The 15543-nt window shown below is 43.9% G+C and overlaps 1 protein-coding gene across 1 annotated transcript in view; it reads left to right on the plus strand.

Annotated features, from left to right (window-relative positions):
* LOC139399208 (neuronal cell adhesion molecule-like) overlaps nucleotides 1-14826 on the plus strand; it is an 18333-nt gene extending 3507 nt beyond the window's left edge. Inside the window, exons 4-13 of the mRNA XM_071144721.1 lie at nucleotides 650-843; nucleotides 1756-1878; nucleotides 2725-2895; nucleotides 4763-4822; nucleotides 10539-10650; nucleotides 11288-11472; nucleotides 11650-11781; nucleotides 12185-12328; nucleotides 12530-12641; nucleotides 14811-14826. Of these exons, the coding sequence (XP_071000822.1) occupies nucleotides 650-843; nucleotides 1756-1878; nucleotides 2725-2895; nucleotides 4763-4822; nucleotides 10539-10650; nucleotides 11288-11472; nucleotides 11650-11781; nucleotides 12185-12328; nucleotides 12530-12641; nucleotides 14811-14826 (1249 nt within the window). The remainder of the gene's footprint in view (nucleotides 1-649; nucleotides 844-1755; nucleotides 1879-2724; nucleotides 2896-4762; nucleotides 4823-10538; nucleotides 10651-11287; nucleotides 11473-11649; nucleotides 11782-12184; nucleotides 12329-12529; nucleotides 12642-14810) is intronic.
* Nucleotides 14827-15543: the final 717 nt, after the last annotated feature.

Genomic DNA, 15543 nt, shown 5'->3' on the forward strand with positions numbered 1-15543 from the left:
TCTAAACCATTAGATACACCACCTACAGTACTGACTCTCAAGAGGAGGTTTCTAAACCGTTAGATACACCACCTACAGTACTGACTCTCAAGAGGAGGTTTCTAAACCATTAGATACACCACCTACAGTACTGACTCTCAAGAGGAGGTTTCTAAACCGTTAGATACACCACCTACAGTACTGACCCTCAAGAGGAGGTTTCTAAACCGTTAGATACACCACCTACAGTACTGACTCTCAAGAGGAGGTTTCTAAACTGTTAGATACACCACCTACAGTACTGACTCTCAAGAGGAGGTTTCTAAACCATTAGATACACCACCTACAGTACTGACTCTCAAGAGGAGGTTTCTAAACCGTTAGATACACCACCTACAGTACTGACTCTCAAGAGGAGGTTTCTAAACCATTAGATACACCACCTACAGTACTGACTCTCAAGAGGAGGTTTCTAAACCATTAGATACACCACCTACAGTACTGACCCTCAAGAGGAGGTTTCTAAATTAGTCACATGAATCCCAATGACTTGTCATCATTATTCAGCCCTATTCCATGAAGTGTCAATTATGTACTGTACTGTACTGTACTGTACTGTGCTGTACTGTACTGTACTCTACTCTACTTTAACCCTGTATGTTTTATCCAGCTTTTCCTGGACACGGAATGGGACACATTTTGACGTGGAGAAGGACTCTAAGGTGTTGATGAAGCCGAGCTCAGGGACGCTGGTCATAGACATCAGTGGGGAGAAGGCTGAGGCCTACGAGGGGATCTACCAGTGTACCGCACGCAATGAGCATGGGACCGCTGTTTCCAACAACATCTTCATCAGACAGTCGAGTAAGAACCGTTATTTCCAACTGTTACTGAGCCTGTCTTTACCCTGAGCCTGTCTTTACCCTGAGCCTGTCTTTACACTGAAACTGTTATTAACCTTAGCCAACCTTAGGACAACTCTTTTACCCTGGGATTCCAGCCATAACAAACCTACCCACTTTGTAAACTCTCCCTGAAGGGATGATGAATCTGTATTGAACAAGTATTATAATCAGCAGATCTTTTCAATGTCTTTGCAGATTAGAGTTAAGCATTCTGATATTTTAAAGACATAACTCCCTGTTGAACATTTTAAACAGGGACCCTCCCTCCCTGTTGAACATTTTAAACAGGGCCCCTCCCTCCCTGTTGTACATTTTAAACAGGGCCCCTCGCTCCCTGTTGAACATTTTACACAGGGCCCCTCCCTCCCTGTTGAACATTTTAACCAGGGCCCCTCCCTCCCTGTTGAACATTTTACACAGGGCCCCTCCCTCCCTGTTGAACATTTTACACAGGGCCCCTCCCTCCCTGTTGAACATTTTAAACAGGGCCCCTCCCTCCCTGTTGAACATTTTAAACAGGGCCCCTCCCTGCCTGTTGAACATTTTAAACAGGGCCCCTCCCTCCCTGTTGAACATTTTAAACAGGGCCCCTCCCTCCCTGTTGAACATTTTAAACAGGGCCCCTCCCTCCCTGTTGAACACTTTAAACAGGGCCCCGCCCTCCCTGTTGAACACTTTAAACAGGGCCCCTCCCTCCCTGTTGAACATTTTAAACAGGGCCCCTCCCTCCCTGTTGTACATTTTAAACAGGGCCCCTACCTCCCTGTTGAACATTTTCACAGGGCCCCTATCTCCAATTTCCCCTGTTGTACATTTTATACAGGGCCCCTACCTCACTGCTGCCTGTATGATGTCTGTTTATGTGATACAGGGTCCCCCTTGTGGTCGAAGGAGAGGAAAGAGGCAATCATGGTACAGGTGGGAGTGTCTCTGGTGCTGCAGTGTCGACCGCCTGCAGGCCTGCCCCCTCCCATCATCTTCTGGATGGACAACAGTAAGTCTTCAAGGGGTTTCATACATTTCTACACATTGTGTGTTGGTTTACATCCAGACAGTACGCTGTAAAGTCCAATTCTAGAAGTAATATTGCCGGACTGTGTTCTGAGATTATATAGGGGCTGTTTTTGGTTGTCAGTAAGCATACATATTTAGTGTAATTGTATACAGCCACTGCCTGTTCACCCCGCTATCATCCAGAAGGCGAGGTCAGTACAGGTGCATCAAAGCAGGGACCGAGAGACTGAAAAACAGCTTCTATCTCAAGGCCATCAGACTGTTAAACAGCCACCACTAACATTGAGTGGCTGCTGCCATACATGTACAAATGTATCACTAGCCACTTTAAACAATGCTACTTAATATAATGTTTACATACCCTACATTACTCATCTCATATGTATATACTGTACTCTATACCATCTACTGCATCTTGCCATCTTTATGTAATACATGTATCACTGGCCACTTTAAACTATGCCACTTTTATATGTTTACATACCCTACATTACTCATCTCATATGTAAATACTGTACTCGATACCATCTACTGCATCTTGCCTATGCCGTTCTGTACCATCACTCATTCATATATCTTTATGTACATATTATTTATCCCCTTACACTTGTGTGTATAAGGTAGTAGTTTAGGAATTGTTAGTTAGATTACTCATTGGTTATTACTGCATTGTCGGAACTAGAAGCACAAGCATTTCTCTACACTCTCATTAACATCTGCTAACCATGTGTATGTGACAAATAAAATTTGATTTGATGTGTAACATATTTTATGTGATACATCATCTCTGCTCTTCCTCTTCCTCTCCTTCCCCCCTCCCTCGCAGACTTCCAGCGCCTGCCTCAGAACACGCGTGTGTCCCAGGCGTTAAACGGAGACCTGTACTTCTCTAACGTCCTATTGGACGACACCAGGAACGACTACATCTGTTACGCCCGCTTCCCTCACACACAGACCATCCAGCAGAAACAACCCATCACTGTCAAAGTCCTGGACAGTAAGTGTCCATCCCACTCAGCACAGAGGCTTTTAACCAGTCCCAGTGGGTTCCTACACCTGAGTGTCCATTCCACTCAGCACAGAGGCTTTTAACCAGTCCCAGTGGGTTCCTACACCTGAGTGTCCATTCCACTCAGCACAGAGGCTTTTAACCAGTCCCAGTGGGTTCCTACACCTGAGTGTCCATCCCACTCAGCACAGAGGCTTTTAACCAGTCCCAGTGGGTTCCTACACCTGAGTGTCCATCCCACTCAGCACAGAGGCTTTTAACCAGTCCCAGTGGGTTCCTACACCTGAGTGTCCATTCCACTCAGCACAGAGGCTTTTAACCAGTCCCAGTGGGTTCCTACACCTGAGTGTCCATCCCACTCAGCACAGAGGCTTTTAACCAGTCCCAGTGGGTTCCTACACCTGAGTGTCCATCCCACTCAGCACAGAGGCGTTTAACCAGTCCCAGTGGGTTCCTACACCTGAGTGTCCATCCCACTCAGCACAGAGGCTTTTAACCAGTCCCAGTGGGTTCCTACACCTGAGTGTCTATCCCACTCAGCACAGAGGCTTTTAACCAGTCCCAGTGGGTTCCTACACCTGAGTGTCCATCCCACTCAGCACAGAGGCTTTTAACCAGTCCCAGTGGGTTCCTACACCTGAGTGTTCATCCCACTCAGCACATAGGCTTTTAACCAGTCCCAGTGGGTTCCTACACCTGAGTGTCCATCCCACTCAGCACAGAGGCTTTTAACCAGTCCCAGTGGGTTCCTACACCTGAGTGTCCATCCCACTCAGCACAGAGGCTTTTAACCAGTCCCAGTGGGTTCCTACACCTGAGTGTCCATCCCACTCAGCACAGAGGCTTTTAACCAGTCCCAGCGGGTTCCTACACCTGAGATGTTTACTGATCTGTAAGGGAGAAGCTCCACCTCTACACTGCTTATACATATTGATTCCCTTCAGATCTGCAAATAAGGGTTAGGGCCAAGGAGAAGGGAGCCTTGGACTGTCCCTGGGTCCTCCTTCCCTGAGTTGTCTTACTGGACACCATGACATTTTGTCATTGTATGTTTTCATGTTTCTGTGCATCTTCACATTGCCTTGTTATGCAATATTTGAATATAGTGATAATTTCATATTTTATAATACTCATCATTCAAATGTGTGATGCATTTTTTAACTGTCCTTTCATGTTGTTGTTGTTTGATGATATTTGTTTGTTGTTGTTGTTGTTTGATGATATTTGTTTGTTGTTGTTGTTTGATGATATTTGTTTGTTGTTGTTGTTGTTTGATGATATTTGTTTGTTGATATTTGTTTGTTGTTGTTGTTGTTTGTTGATATTTGTTTGTTGATATTTGTTTGTTGATATTTGTTTGTTGATATTTGTTTGTTGATATTTGTTTGATGATATTTGTTTGTTGATATTTGTTTGTTGATATTTGTTTGATGATATTTGTTTGTTGATATTTGTTTGTTGATATTTGTTTGTTGATATTTGTTTGATGATATTTGTTTGTTGATATTTGTTTGTTGATATTTGTTTGATGATATTTGTTTGTTGATATTTGTTTGTTGATATTTGTTTGTTGATATTTGTTTGTTGATATTTGTTTGTTGATATTTGTTTGTTGATATTTGTTTGATGATATTTGTTTGTTGATATTTGTTTGTTGATATTTGTTTGATGATATTTGTTTGTTGATATTTGTTTGTTGATATTTGTTTGATGACATCCCTTCCTCTAACTGAATCTCCCCCTGGTTGTTCCCTGTAGATGTCTATGTAGAAACTCTAACAATCTCCCCCTGGTTGTTCCCTGTAGATGTCTATGTAGCACTGCATGCTCATGATGTTCTGATTGATTTTTACAGTGGATGCAATCAATGAAACTGTGGCAGCTTTGTACAATTATACGAACAATTTATTTGTTGGTGAGTGCTGGTTTACCCCCTTATCCCAAAGTGAACCCAGCCCCATCCCAACTCCTCCTTTAATTCTAACCAACCTGGACTATACCTGACCCACCTGACTCCAACACCTGTAGTATAACCTACCTGGAATATACCTGACCCACCTGACTCCAACACCTGTAGTATAACCTACCTGGAATATACCTGACCCACCTGACTCCAACACCTGTAGTATAACCTACCTGGAATATACCTGACCCACCTGACTCCAACACCTGTAGTATAACCTACCTGGAATATACCTGACCCACCTGATTCCAACACCTGTAGTATAACCTACCTGGAATATACCTGACCCACCTGACTCCAACACCTGTAGTATAACCTACCTGGAATATACCTGACCCACCTGACTCCAACACCTGTAGTATAACCTACCTGGAATATACCTGACCCACCTGACTCCAACACCTGTAGTATAACCTACCTGGAATATACCTGAAACCACCTGACTCCAACACCTGTAGTATAATCTACCTGGAATATAACTGACCCACCTGACTCCAACACCTGTAGTATAACCTACCTGGAATATACCTGACCCACCTGACTCCAACACCTGTAGTATAACCTACCTGGAATATACCTGACCCACCTGACTCCAACACCTGTAGTATAACCTACCTGGAATATACCTGACCCACCTGACTCCAACACCTGTAGTATAACCTACCTGGAATATACCTGACCCACCTGACTCCAACACCTGTAGTATAACCTACCTGGAATATACCTGACCCACCTGACTCCAACACCTGTAGTATAACCTACCTGGAATATACCTGACCCACCTGACTCCAACACCTGTAGTATAACCTACCTGGAATATACCTGACCCACCTGAATCCAACACCTGTAGTATAACCTACCTGGAATATACCTGACCCACCTTACTCCAACACCTGTAGTATAACCTACCTGGAATATACCTGACCCACCTGACTCCAACACCTGTAGTATAACCTACCTGGAATATACCTGACCCATCTGACTCCAACACCTGTAGTATAACCTACCTGGAATATACCTGACCCATCTGACTCCAACACCTGTAGTATTACCTACCTGGACTATACCTGACCCACCTGACTCCAACACCTGTAGTATAACCTACCTGGAATATACCTGACCCACCTGACTCCAACACCTGTAGTATAACCTACCTGGAATATACCTGACCCACCTGATTCCAACACCTGTAGTATAACCTACCTGGAATATACCTGACCCACCTGACTCCAACGCCTGTAGTATAACCTACCTGGAATATACCTGACCCATCTGACTCCAACACCTGTAGTATAACCTACCTGGAATATACCTGACCCACCTGACTCCAACACCTGTAGTATAACCTACCTGGAATATACCTGACCCACCTGACTCCAACATCTGTAGTATAACCTACCTGGAATATACCTGACCCATCTGACTCCAACACCTGTAGTATAACCTACCTGGAATATACCTGACCCACCTGACTCCAACACCTGTAGTATAACCTACCTGGACTATACCTGACCCACCTGACTCCAACACCTGTAGTATAATCTACCTGGAATATACCTGACCCACCTGACTCCAACACCTGTAGTATAATCTACTTGGAATATACCTGACCCACCTGACTCCAACACCTGTAGTATAACCTACCTGGAATATACCTGACCCACCTGACTCCAACACCTGTAGTATAACCTACCTGGAATATACCTGACCCACCTGACTCCAACACCTGTAGTATAACCTACCTGGAATATACCTGACCCACCTGACTCCAACACCTGTAGTATGACCTACCTGGAATATACCTGACCCACCTGACTCCAACACCTGTAGTATAACCTACCTGGAATATACCTGACCCATCTGACTCCAACACCTGTAGTATAATCTACCTGGAATATACCTGACCCACCTGACTCCAACACCTGTAGTATAACCTACCTGGAATATACCTTACCTACCTGACTCAACACCTGTAGTATTACCTACCTGACCCACCTGACTCCAACACCTGTTGTATAACCTACCTGGAATGTACCTGACCCACCTGACTCCAACACCTGTAGTATAACCTACCTGGAATATACCTGACCCACCTGACTCCAACACCTGTAGTATAACCTACCTGGAATATACCTGACCCACCTGACTCCAACACCTGTAGTATAACCTACCTGGAATATACCTGACCCACCTGACTCCAACACCTGTAGTATAACCTACCTGGAATATACCTGACCCACCTGACTCCAACAGCTGTAGTATAACCTACCTGGACTATACCTGACCCACCTGACTTCAACACCTGTAGTATAACCTACCTGGACTATACCTGACCCACCTGACTTCAACACCTGTAGTATAACCTACCTGGACTATACCTGACCCACCTGACTTCAACACCTGTAGTATAACCTACCTGGACTATACCTGACCCACCTGACTTCAACACCTGTAGTATAACCTACCTGGACTATACCTGACCTGATCATCTACTCCCAACCTCATCCTGTAGTATAACCTACCTGGACTATACCTGACCTGATCATCTACTCCCAACCTCATCCTGTAGTATAACCTACCTGGACTATACCTGACCTGATCATCTACTCCCAACCTCATCCTGTAGTATAACCTACCTGGACTATACCTGACCTGATCATCTACTCCCAACCTCATCCTGTAGTATAACCTACCTGGACTATACCTGACCTGATCATCTACTCCCAACCTCATCCTGTAGTATAACCTACCTGGACTATACCTGACCTGATCATCTACTCCCAACCTCATCCTGTAGTATAACCTACCTGGACTATACCTGACCTGATCATCTACTCCCAACCTCATCCTGTAGTATAACCTACCTGGACTATACCTGACCTGATCATCTACTCCCAACCTCATCCTGTAGTATAACCTACCTGGACTATACCTGACCTGATCATCTACTCCCAACCTCATCCTGTAGTATAACCTACCTGGACTATACCTGACCTGATCATCTACTCCCAACCTCATCCTGTAGTATAACCTACCTGGACTATACCTGACCTGATCATCTACTCCCAACCTCATCCTGTAGTATAACCTACCTGGACTATACCTGACCTGATCATCTACTCCCAACCTCATCCTGTAGTATAACCTACCTGGACTATACCTGACCTGATCATCTACTCCCAACCTCATCCTGTAGTATAACCTACCTGGACTATACCTGACCTGATCATCTACTCCCAACCTCATCCTGTAGTATAACCTACCTGGACTATACCTGACCTGATCATCTACTCCCAACCTCATCCTGTAGTATAACCTACCTGGACTATACCTGACCTGATCATCTACTCCCAACCTCATCCTGTAGTATAACCTACCTGGACTATACCTGACCTGATCATCTACTCCCAACCTCATCCTGTAGTATAACCTACCTGGACTATACCTGACCTGATCATCTACTCCCAACCTCATCCTGTAGTATAACCTACCTGGACTATACCTGACCTGATCATCTACTCCCAACCTCATCCTGTAGTATAACCTACCTGGACTATACCTGACCTGATCATCTACTCCCAACCTCATCCTGTAGTATAACCTACCTGGACTATACCTGACCTGATCATCTACTCCCAACCTCATCCTGTAGTATAACCTACCTGGACTATACCTGACCTGATCATCTACTCCCAACCTCATCCTGTAGTATAACCTACCTGGACTATACCTGACCTGATCATCTACTCCCAACCTCATCCTGTAGTATAACCTACCTGGACTATACCTGACCTGATCATCTACTCCCAACCTCATCCTGTAGTATAACCTACCTGGACTATACCTGACCTGATCATCTACTCCCAACCTCATCCTGTAGTATAACCTACCTGGACTATACCTGACCTGATCATCTACTCCCAACCTCATCCTGTAGTATAACCTACCTGGACTATACCTGACCTGATCATCTACTCCCAACCTCATCCTGTAGTATAACCTACCTGGACTGTACCTGACCTGATCATCTACTCCCAACCTCATCCTGTAGTATAACCTACCTGGACTATACCTGACCTGATCATCTACTCCCAACCTCATCCTGTAGTATAACCTACCTGGACTGTACCTGACCTGATCATCTACTCCCAACCTCATCCTGTAGTATAACCTACCTGGACTATACCTGACCTGATCATCTACTCCCAACCTCATCCTGTAGTATAACCTACCTGGACTATACCTGACCTGATCATCTACTCCCAACCTCATCCTGTGTGACTAAATTCACATTGATAGCATAATATAACAAAATAACATCAAACAACGTTAATTACATTCCATAACTAAATCCTCCCCCTTTACCCTGCACTGTGTTAACTTAGCTTACCTTCTTACTTAGAAAACCAAATGCCTAAAAGGTTCATTCATTTGTAGGAAACCCATCAAGAAAAAGAAACCAATCAAATCCATTTTCTTTACTGAAATGAATGTTCCTTTCTTTGGATGGGCATTCATCTACTAATGTTAACCAATGGGCATTCATCTACTAATGTTAACCAATGGGCATTCATCTACTAATGTTAACCAATGGGCATTCATCTACTAATGTTAACCAATGGGCATTCATCTACTAATGTTAACCAATGGGCATTCATCTACTAACATTAACCATTAGCTTCCCATTAGTTTAGCATTATTCATAGTAAAAAGGATCCTCCTCCTAGTTTAAATTCAACACATCACCCAATAGTTAGATGATGAAATCCAAAGTGAAGCACACAGCATACAGAACTAGTATGATGAAACTCTTGCATGAGACGTGTACAGTATTTTCTCTCTCTCTCATCTAGATCTTTCCATGTTCTTTTAATGTAAGTCTCTGACCCTGAAAAAGGCACGCATGGAAAGATCATAAAACACAATCTGTGTTCTGTCCATCCAATCAGCGGTTCACGTCAATGTGTTGTATACAACACATTCCCCCCAGCTCTACTCACTCAATCTAGTCTCATTGTAAATTTCACAAGGGATTTTCCAAGACCTTTCAGTAAGGGCTTGCTTAGGGCTAAACATGTTAGAATCAAAGCAGCCGTAGCTAGCTTATGACTAAAATCTGTCATATGATTATATCGAGGAAGGATACTAAGGGAGAAATCCTAGATCCCTTGGTTGTCATGGCAACATATTGACAACTGGACAGCCTGTCTCTCCAGGTGTTGTGTGTCTACTTCCGACCAGTGGCCCTATATAGTGCACTATGGGGATAAGGGAGCCATTTGGGAAGCAGCCTGTGAAAGGGCCAACGTAGGGCCTGCCTGGCTACAGTTAACTCATTGTATATCCACTATCACAGTCCATAACAGCACGGGATATTACTACTATCCTATAATAGTCTATATGCCGCTGGTGCTGGACTACTGGCTCTACAAACTGAATGGTCACAGCTAGCTACAGACAGTTATACCCTTTCCACAATCCAGCAGCTATATTTACCCACCACCCAGGTCAGAGAAGTACTATTTAACTTGGCTCAGCTCGGCTTGGCTCAGCTCGGCTTGGCTCAGCTCGGCTTGGCTAAGCTCGGCTTGGCTCAGTAGTGTGAACAGGGTATAGGAACGTGTGGTTCTGGTGCTGAGATGATTGTGTTTCCTGTCCTGTTCTCCAGACAGTCCATCGGGGGAGCGGCGACCCAGCTTCATGGCTCCTCTGGGGCGGAGCAGCACCCAGATGGCCCTGAGGGGAGGGGTTCTGGAGCTAGAGTGTATCGCTGAAGGACTGTAAGTACGCCCACAACACTGCATGAACAACGCTGCATGAACAACACTGCATGAACAACACAGCATGAACAACACTGAATGAACAACACTGCATGAACAACACAGCATGAACAACGCTGCATGAACAACACAGCATGAACAACACTGCATGAACAACACAGCATGAACAACGCTGCATGAACAACACTGCATGAACAACACAGCATGAACAACACTGAATGAACAACACTGCATGAACAACGCTGCATGAACAACACAGCATGAACAACACTGCATGAACAACACTGCATGAACAACACAGCATGAACAACACTGAATGAACAACACTGCATGAACAACACTGCATGAACAACGCTGCATGAACAACGAAGCATGAACAACGCTGCATGAACAACACAGCATGAACAAGGTTTTTACTTCTGTTTTTGCACAAGGGCAGGTTGGTTTGTTTAATCTTTGTATGTGACATTCAGCAACACTACTTTGTTGCCTTGTCAAGACAAAATCATGTCTTCTATTGCAAAATCAGGCTGGTTACCTAGACAACATTTGACTAGCTGTCTGTCTGTTCTTTTTGGGAGAGGACAATAAACAGATATTGGTAAGTTATTTATTTAGTTGTTGTTGTTTTTGCTAGTCCGACTCCGGAGGTGTCCTGGTATAAGGAGAGTGGCGATCTTCCTAGCAGCCGGATGTCCTTCCACAACTTCCAGAAGACGTTGAAGATCGCAGATGTGATGGAGGTGGACGCCGGGGACTACCGCTGCACGGCCAAGAACAGCCTAGGCTCCGCCCATCACACCATCAAAGTCAACGTCAAAGGTCTGTGACACAAAGAAGAGTTGGGACTAGATGGAATATGTGGAGAAATGTTTCTAACACTCCTAGTACCTTTACAGTGTTGTGGATTTTAAAAGGGGTATTCTATAGGTCTGTCCCTCTCTCTCTCTTTCTCTGACTCTCACCCCCCCCCCCCCCCCCCCCCCCTTCCCCCCCCAGCGGCTCCGTTCTGGATCAGTGCCCCCAGGAACCTGATCCTGGCCCCGAAGGAGACGGGCATCCTCACCTGCAGAGTAAGTGGAGACCCCAAGCCCCAAATCGCCTGGTCCGTCAACGGAGTCCCCATCGAAGGTGAGTGTAGTCCACTTCCACCCCAGACTGAGGCTCAATGGAACGAATCCTAACTGGAGAAATGCACACTGAAGCGTACATTTACATTTTAGTGATTTAGCAAACGCTCTTATCCAGAGAGATTTATAGTCAGTGTGTTTCACTTACGTAGGTAGAACAGCAGCAGAGCTCATATACTATTGCATAAATCATTCATTGATGTCAGTGAGGGATTTGCACAAAATATGGTGCTGCGCGCAAGTAGAGTATCCAATCAAATTAGGATTCATCCCCTATGTGGGCAGAGCACACATCTACACGATGTTACCCCTCAACTATGAACATCCAGATGTGCAGGAGGAAGAGTGAGCAGAGGATTGAATGTGTGACATACTGTATATCTAGCCTGTGATCCCCTTGATAGACTCTCCAAAGGACACGAGTCGGAAGGTGGAGGACGACACAGTGATTCTGAGCGACGTCCAGACCGGCTCCAGCGCTGTCTACCAGTGCAACGCCTCCAATGAGTTTGGCTACCTGCTGGCTAATGCTTTTGTCAATGTGCTTGGTGAGTCTCTGGAAACACATTGAATCTGCCTTTTAGAATCAGAATATTGAGTCAATAAACAAATAAAACCTCTAAACTCTTGAGCTTTACAACTCTTGAACATTGTTGTGGCCAATGACATCATTTTGTGTTCTCTGCATCATTCTCATGTCACGTTATGGTATAGTAATCATTATCAATATGATTTGTTTCTGTTTTCAGCCGAAGCACCAAGGGTGCTGACTCCCCCCAACAATGTGTACCAGGTCATCACCAACAATCCTGCCTTCCTGGACTGTGCCTCGTTCGGCTCGCCCATACCAACCATCACATGGTTAGTCCATCTGGCTCTAAGTATTGCAAGCCAGTCAGCCAGACTTTAAGTTTCACAAGCCAGTCAGCCAGACTATAGTCTCACAAGCCAGTCAGCCAGACTCTAGTCTCACTAAGCCAGCCAGCCAGACTCTAGTCTCACAAGCCAGCCAGCCAGACTCTAGTCTCACAAGCCAGCCAGCCAGAGTCTAGTCTCACAAGCCAGCCAGCCAGACTCTAGACTCACAAGCCAGCCAGCCAGACTCTAGTCTCACAAGCCAGCCAGCCAGACTCTAGTCTCACAAGCCAGTCAGTCAGTCTCCCATCTTGTTTATAAAGATCTATCTCTATCTCCCGATCTATTTCTAGTGGTTGCCCAGTAGCTTTTCCACAATCTCAAAAACTTTTCTCACAAGAGACACCCCTTAGGGATGTTATAAAGGGCACTCTGTTAACACCTCTCTGTTAACACCACTCTGTTATTAACATCATTCTGTTAACACCACTCTGTTATTAAAATCATTCTGTTAACACCTCTCTGTTAACACCTCTCTGTTAACACCACTCTGTTAACACCACTCTGTTATTAACACCTCTCTGTTAACACCACTCTGTTATTAAAATAATTATGTTAACACCTCTCTGTTAACACCTCTCTGTTAACACCTCTCTGTTAACACCACTCTGTTAACACCACTCTGTTATTAACACCTCTCTGTTAACACCACTCTGTTATTAAAATCATTCTGTTAACACCACACTGTTAACACCTCTCTGTTAACTCCACTCTGTTAACACCACTCTGTTAACACCACTCTGTTAACACCACTCTGTTATTAACACCTCTCTGTTAACACCTCTCTGTTAACACCTCTCTGTTAACACCACTCTGTTAACACCACTCTGTTATTAACACCTCTCTGTTAATACCACTCTGTTATTAAAATCATTCTGTTAACACCTCTCTGTTAACACCTCTCTGTTAACACCACTCTGTTAACACCACTCTGTTATTAACACCTCTCTGTTAACACCACTCTGTTATTAAAATAATTCTGTTAACACCTCTCTGTTAACACCTCTCTGTTAACACCTCTCTGTTAACACCACTCTGTTATTAACACCTCTCTGTTAACACCACTCTGTTATTAAAATCATTCTGTTAACACCACACTGTTAACACCTCTCTGTTAACTCCACTCTGTTAACACCACTCTGTTAACACCTCTCTGTTAACTCCACTCTGTTAACACCACACTGTTAACACCTCTCTGTTAACTCCACTCTGTTAACACCACTCTGTTAACACCACTCTGTTTTTTTTTTTTTTACAGTATTTTTATTGGAATTTTACAATTTTCACCCATATTAAGAGATACAACAACAGAGACAAAGCACACAGAAAGCTTCTCACACCCCGTCACCATCATTGCGTCTCTCAATACATACATTTTAAACAAACTTACAAACAGAAATTAAACAAAAAAGCTCAGTTTAAACCAAGAGGTTAGGTTCCACACATGGAACGTACAGTGTAGTTCTGAAATACATACATCCCTGTCATTCTACGAGAATCCTTGCAGCATAATAGCTGATACCTCAGGTTCTAGGTAATTTAGATAAGGTTCCCATACTTTGTAGAACTGGTCTGTTTTAGAATGCAATGTACATGTCAGATATTCCAGAGGCACCCATTCAAATAGTATCTTATGCCAATCTTTAATAGAAGGAACCTTATCACTAATCCACTGTAAAAGGATGTTTTTCCTCGCTGCGAAGGTGAGGATGTTGTAAAGCCTCCTTTTACTCACATAAGTAACCTGCCTACTAGGGAGACCTAACAGTAAAGAAACTGGGTCCAACTCTAGATCAACCCCTAGGATCTTTTCAATTTCTTGCAGAACACCAGACCAGTATCTTTGTATTTTGGTACATGACCATAAACAATGTGTTAGGGTGCCTGTATCAGTTTTGCATTTAAGACACTGAGGGGAAGAGGAGGTGGGGCTAAAAGCATGTCTGCGATTTGGGGATATATGCAATCTGTGTATTATTCTTAATTGGATTGCTCTAGTACGATTACATACAGATATTGTTTTTGCATATCTCCAAATGTCCTCCCACATCTCTTCGTCAATAGTAACAGACAATTCTTTCTCCCACACTTGTTTCACCCTCTGTGTGTTGACAGCAGAAAGGGACCTTAAAGTATCATAAAACAGACTTACAGACATTTTCCTTTGTGGGAAAAAAAGCATTATTTCAATGACAGACACATCAGGGTTACCAATTAAGGTGGTGCTCTTCAGGATATAATGTCTTACTTGTAGGAAGCGGAAAAAGTCCTGCTTTGGGATTCGATATTTCTCGACCATCTGCTCAAATGACAACAAAATCTTATCAACAAATAAGTCATTTAGCCTGCGTATGCCCTTATTAAGCCAATAGTTAAAGCCGGCATCCAGCAATCCTGGACTGAAATCTGGATTGTTAACAATTGGGGTAAGAGCAGAGGTTAGTTTGGACCTTCCCAGGAAGCGTTGAACTGACCTCCATACTTTGAGTGTGTTAAGTGTAACGGGATTATTGCAGTGACCTTCTACAGACTTGAAACTTCTGAAAAATAAAAGATCCTGTAAGGGGTATTTTGAAAGAGAAGTCTCAATGTCTAACCAGATAGAGGAGCCATAATTTGTGATCCAGTCAGAGACATAACAAAGGTGGGCACACCACTGATAGAACCTGATATTGGGCAGGTCCAAGCCGCCCATAGAACTTGGCAGCTGCAATATTGCCATCTTAAGTCTTGGTTTGCGTTTACTCCATATAAAGGAACTTAGCCATCCATTTACATCCTTTATTACCTTATTGGAGAGTAATACTGGGATCATTTGGATTGGGTAAAGTAGTCTAGGTAAAATGTT

The sequence above is a fragment of the Oncorhynchus clarkii genome, unplaced genomic scaffold (genome assembly GCF_045791955.1).
Source record: "Oncorhynchus clarkii lewisi isolate Uvic-CL-2024 unplaced genomic scaffold, UVic_Ocla_1.0 unplaced_contig_10044_pilon_pilon, whole genome shotgun sequence".
Taxonomy (NCBI): Eukaryota; Metazoa; Chordata; class Actinopteri; order Salmoniformes; family Salmonidae; genus Oncorhynchus; species Oncorhynchus clarkii.